Here is a 6000-nt window from a genome sequence, read left to right as displayed (position 1 = left end):
CTAAGCCGAGGTCACTTCACTGCTTTCAAAACAAAGCAGTAAAATTCTGAGATCCTGGGCAAAAGACAAAGCTTTAGGCAATCACACAAATGAAGCCGATTTGGGGCATTTAAGTCACGACTGCTAGCTCTTACCGACACGCAAGGGTCCCCTGAGATACAGCTGATAGAAGGCATTTGCACACAGGATTCATGCTTTACCATTTGTCCCCAAAAGTTATCAATAATCTGTACACTTGCAGCAAAATGTGAACAAATATATTAAGATATATTTAAAAGAATTAAAAAACATTTCACAAAACATTTGTTGCCATAGGAATTTTTAGCAATAAATGCCCACATCAAAAGTTAAACATCGTTCAAAGTATGATTATCTGTACTAAGTTATGGAACAAATTATGTAAACACAGTTGGATACATTTCCCTGCAGGAGTCACCTCCTTCCTGGGGTGGAAAGTGTCTCTCCAAGACATTTCTCGGGGGTACCAATTAAAAAAACTGCTATTTTCAGAGCAACAAAAATAAAAGCTTTTATTTGTTCATTTGAATATAAAACAGGCGTTATCACAGATGTACAAAGCGTACTGGTGGTTGAACATACAAGAAGGTTGCTGTCCTTTGCACATAAAAATTTTGTTTGAAACTGTGATTGGTTGAGTACATGAATTTCTCTAACCAGTCACCACACTCTGAAATAACGCTGCTAACATTCAACTGATAAAAGGGACCATTTCCCTTGGGTAAAGTGTCAAGCAGGATTAAATATATATAATAAACAAGCACCATGAGGAATCTGCTCCTGTTTGATCAGGTCTGTGTTTCCATGTTCACTGTGTACCCTCCTTTTGTGCAAGTCAATTACATGGTTTTGGCTGACTTCAAAAGCACAAGGTCACAAGACAAACATTTTTTTTTTTTTACATTCTCATGAATGATTTATCTACAGTACAATTTCTAATACAGAACGATCCTTCTTTATTGCTGAAACTGGTGGTACTTAAGTGTCTCCTTCCTACTTGCACAAACTTCCATGCCAGCCCACCGAGTCTTCTGAACCTAAACTCAGAGACGACAGGACGCAGAGGAGACTTGCTACTGGCCGCTTTCCTGCAGCGTTTGCCCTCCTGGGATTGAAGTTGATACGGTGGAAGTTACAATGTTTGAGGGGACATCTGATTCTTTTTTTGTTTTGTTTCCCGACATCAGCTAGACCTCACACTGTTTTCCTGCGGCTGTGATTTCGTTTCGGAATCTGTATCCTTTCTGAAATCTCAAATCTACTTCCCCCTTCAATGAGATATGTGAATGTAGTAAGATGTCTTTTGTTTCCTGTACGCCGTAGTTTTTCCCCCCTTAGGAAGCAGAAAACTGTAGGAGTGTGTATCTGAAGCACGTAGAGGAACACACGTACACAGCAATGGGCAAACAATGTTTTCAAAATCAAATCATCTGTGGAGATGGAAGGATGCTCCAAATATGCAGAAAAGTTTTTTAAAAAACGTGCCACTTAATTTTTTAAAAAAAACAATCAGCCTTGGATCTCAGAAGTCAAACAAAACTCTTTCAGCAAAGGGCTTACTGCCGGCTGCATATAACAAGGGCAGACAAAGACACTGCCTAGAATATAATAATAAAAAAGAATCTAAATTTTGCCCAGCAACAATCTTAGTCATGCATATCTAGTACCGAGAGCCACTGCAGGATCCTACTGGGGGCAACTATAAAATAAGAAATCCATCCTGATTTGCTGATCCCTCCTTGGTTGGATACGGACAGGCCAATTCACTTTAGCAATGCACAGATGAGCTCTGCAAATTAGGAGGTGTGCGAGCAGCGAAAGACAAACCAGAGACCTGTCCATGCACAGGGGTACAAGTGCAGCTGCGAGGATTTGCTCCGTTGTGATTCCCGGACCCCGGGAGGGGCAGGGTTTGCTTAGAGCTCAGCTAGGAAACCCCGGACACCAGAGGTTCACAGAGCCGGCTGGGTCTCACATAAGGGGACAGCACTTGCGAGGCTTTTCCCTTAAAGCTGTCTGGACTTTCTGTCCACGCACGCAGTGACCATCTGAGGGGGAATAAATGCAACCTGGGGTGGGGGTGGCCACAGAATAGCATCTCTTGTCATACCAATGACCAAAAAAGGTGACACTATAAGGCTGAAAAACGTGGTACAGAGAATTCTTGCAGCTAAGGAAACAAGTGATCTTTGCCAGCCTGGCGCCCCCTGCGCGGCATCAGCACAAGCTGGTGTTAATGCATTCACTGACGTCAGCACAGCGAAGGAAAAATTAGTGCACACTGAGCTTAAAATCCCTTCACCATTGCTGAGGTGGCAGTGATCCCACCTGCCGGCCTCTGGCTCTAGAAGAAACTCCGAGACGGGGCTACTGGCATCTGTGATTGCTCGCGACAGCAGCGTTGAGTGAGTTCAGTGGAGGGTGCACCATGCAAGTGACAAGTTCTGCATTTAAACTTTAAAATCTCCTGTTTTTCATTAGTGAATTTATATTTCATATATATATATTTGTTGTGATACTATCCACGCAAGATAATACAACACTTTTTTATATTAGCAAACATTACAAGACTTTAATATTCTTGAATGTTTTTTCTCTTTTATACTTCTAAAGAGATCAAAATAAATTAAACATTTTGTACATAATTACATATTGAGGAAGTTAACTTATTTTTATCTTTTTAGTTTAGTACAAAGATATTTGCAAGATAACTGCCGAAATACACCTTATTTATAATTTCTTCTCATCCTACGCTAACTTCAAAGGCCATAGATTGGCCTTTGTCTCTTCAGCACATTTCTGACAAAGAAAGCTGCTAAAATCTAACGGGACAGTGCTATCTGGATGGTTTTCTCGTACCTCAATACATGTTCCAGAAGGGTAAGATCTAGCAATGGCTTAAATTAGTAACAGATCCATGTCATTAAGATTTCATGACACATTAAAACAGAGAAAACAATTCTTTGTCACACTACATAAATTGTTTAAAAGAACCCATCTGGAGGGCAGAGTATTTTTTAATTGCTATTTCGGCTTAACAAAATACCACATTTACGAAGAGAGCACTTATTATCCAATAATTAAAAAAAAAAGGAAGAAAGAAGTTTTTGAAATGAGCTTTTCCAACAGAGTGAAGGCGTAACCCAAAGTCCTTCTGAGCACGGTCCAGCAGTGAATTCACATCTCATCTCCGCACCAGGGTGACTGCTGTGTGACGTCGTCCTCCCCCGATCCCACAACAGGCTCCGAGCTGGCGACTGTGGCCCTTGCGTGTGCATGGTTCAGTGGACTCCGAGAGCAAGGTTTACATCCCCGGAGGAGTCTGGGGAAGCCAGAGACGAGTCTACATGTTGTAGGCCACATAGATGGGGTCCAGCTGGTCTGCCAAAAACCCATCCCGGAGGTGCATGCGCTGTTTCTCCCCGCGGGAGTTGATGGGAATGACCCCGATGTCCACCACGACCACGACGCCCACAATCAGGTAGTGCTCTTCCAGGACCACGTTGGTCACCAGCGGAACCAGGTCCAAGGCTTCTTGTTCTGACCCATCAAGCTCCACCACAACCACCAGCAAATTTGTCCAGGTGAACACAGCGCTGGAAGATAGAAAAGGGAAACTATCATTATTTGGCAAATCTTTAATTTCAAGATTATGTTTTCTTTTTGAAAAACTTCTGTCTGGCTCAGTTTGGATCTGCTTGAGCACTCTCGACAGTGTCTTCTGGCCGGCTGCTCCCTCCGGGGTCGGTCCTGCTGTGCAGACCGTCTGGACACGGCCTCTCCGGCGAACACGCAGCTCCTTTTTGGATGGGCCTTCTCCCGCGGCGGCTTCGGAGCGTGTCTCCTGATCTTGCAACTCTCCTTCTACAGCGCGGTTTGCTGCGCCTCCTCACCGCTCCCGAGGACAGACCTTGTCTCAGGATGCAGGGTGCTACCAGCATCTGCCCTCAGGGGGACCTGTACCTCCGTTTCAGCTTCCAGACTCTGCTGAGGGGCGTGCACATGGCGGCAGGATGCTCCTTTCCTTGCCCTCCCAGAATGTGTGCACTGTGCCTTAACGTCCCCTACTTCCTGTCCTCAGATCCAGCACTGAATCTGGTCAGTGCAGGGGACCAGGGCGAGGCCAGCAGAGGCTCAAGAAGTACTGTTGTGTTTGGGCTTAGGCCTCTGCCATTTCCAGGGTGGGATGTGCCGGGGCTGGCCCTCGAGGAGAAGAGCCACTGGCCCAGAGCTCACAGTCAATATTGTGTACTGACACTGAGTTTGGAGATGACAGGTCCACAGCAAAAACACACACAGGGCACGATTTATTTGGCACAGTCATTTTTCGGCAGGAAGGGCCTCAGAATATTCAGGTTTCCCAGTCGGTAACGGCATAATGCAGTGCTTTGAATACATTCACTTTGACTTTTAGAACTCATCGTGCAAGGATCCTGAAATTCACAGATGCTGGTATATGATGTCTGCTTGGCAACGGGGCTGGAAGATTCTTGAGCAGGGAGGGCAACACAGTGAACAGGATAAGGCTCTGGAGGCTCCTGATACATATGTGTGCGCGCATGTGTGTGCGCGTGTGTGTGCATGTGTGTGCGCGCATGGGCAGGCTGCTGCTGCACCGAGTAGGAGACCTGCAAGGAGAACGTTCCTTGGTTGAGGGCCTCTTCAACGGACAGGTGCAGGCTGTGGGCGTCTGCTCTTCCCCACCTGATCAGGGGTCCCCCCCAGTTCAAGGCAGAATACATTTTGAGAAACTCTTGTTTTCTGTAAGCATGAAGAGTAAGTCAACCAGAAAGAGACAAGTGTTCTACTCAGTACAGACAGTCCACACACTAAAAGACTGTAGAGTGTGTTCAGAAGTTCTCTCCTGAGTTTTACATCCTGACTGCTGAACTCAGAAGGAAATGGTCTGCTGAGAATTATTTTGAAGACGACGTGCTGGTGTTTAAAGCTCCTAAACAGGGTATCCTGTGACACCGCAATAATGTTACACGTGTCCCACACAAGCCCACATGGTGAGACTGTGACATCAGAGTATACACACAAGTTCCAGGCATCTATGGTCCAAGTGTATTGCGGCATTTGGTCCCGAGGATCAGGTGTCAGCTCGGCTGCGCACAGGTGATGCAGCAAGTCGAGTGTGAACACAGTGCTGTCATGCTGGGTGTGCCAGGAAGCCTTGGGATGGAGGCAGGACACCCACCCTCCATCAGAGCCTTCCTAGGGGCAGCACCGCTGTGACTCTGAAAACCCACTGGAGAAAACCGGATAACTTGGTGGGCTTGAATTTGGCACCATGGAAATGGGCCCATTCCATGGCACAGGCTTCTTGGTGTGAAGCAACCACTGGGGTGGGAGAAGGCTGGAGAGACCAGGGAGGGCGCGGGACGGAGGACAGGCAGTTTGTGCTCAGTCGTTTCCAACGTGTTCAAAATCCACCCGCATAAAACCCATTCATCCCTCATCCCCTCTCTTCACCCTGGTCTGTGTGTGAGTAGGGGTGGGGGGCCCTGGCCCGAACATACTCAGGTCTGTGGCCACACGGCCAGGGCCAAGGGTGATGCTTAGAAAGCCAGAAGGGAAGCAGGAAGGCTCCTCTGCACTCACTTTAAGGGGAACCTAAGTAGAAAATGCTTGAGGGAGATGATAAAAGACAACGAACGCAATTCTCTTAGAAACAGAAAACTGGAAGGCTCTAACTAACATGTACAGCTACGTAAGTAGAAAATGAGGCCCTATGTCCATTTCTGGGCTGATCGCTTTCTAATGTCTCTGTTTTCTTGGTTTTCATCCACTGTCCAGCCTCACACCTGTCTCGGCCTCGGCGAGCTGGAAGGACAGGTGTACACTGCGCTTGGCTCACTCTTCTCATTTGAGTTTGTCTGGGAGTGACCAGAGGCAGGCAAACTGCATCCTGTGCCAGCTGCTCACTGATCAGGCTGCTGTTACAAACCAATCAGCTGCCAAGAGGGACAGACAACGTCT

The 6000-nt window shown here is 46.6% G+C and overlaps 1 protein-coding gene across 1 annotated transcript in view; it reads right to left on the bottom strand.

Annotated features, from left to right (window-relative positions):
- Nucleotides 1-905: 905 nt before the first annotated feature.
- The window catches only part of Dip2c (disco interacting protein 2 homolog C), a 304786-nt gene continuing 299691 nt past the window's right edge, over nucleotides 906-6000 (bottom strand). The window contains exon 41 of the mRNA XM_033761773.1: nucleotides 906-3614. Coding sequence (XP_033617664.1) covers nucleotides 3362-3614 — 253 coding nt within the window. The 3' untranslated portion in view covers nucleotides 906-3361. The remainder of the gene's footprint in view (nucleotides 3615-6000) is intronic.

Source organism: Fukomys damarensis, unplaced genomic scaffold, assembly GCF_012274545.1.
Source record: "Fukomys damarensis isolate Sample0158 unplaced genomic scaffold, DMR_v1.0_HiC HiC_scaffold_10, whole genome shotgun sequence".
Taxonomy (NCBI): domain Eukaryota; kingdom Metazoa; phylum Chordata; class Mammalia; order Rodentia; family Bathyergidae; genus Fukomys; species Fukomys damarensis.
The sequence above is the reverse complement of the archived record's forward strand: the minus strand, read 5'-3'. Positions and strand labels throughout refer to the sequence as shown.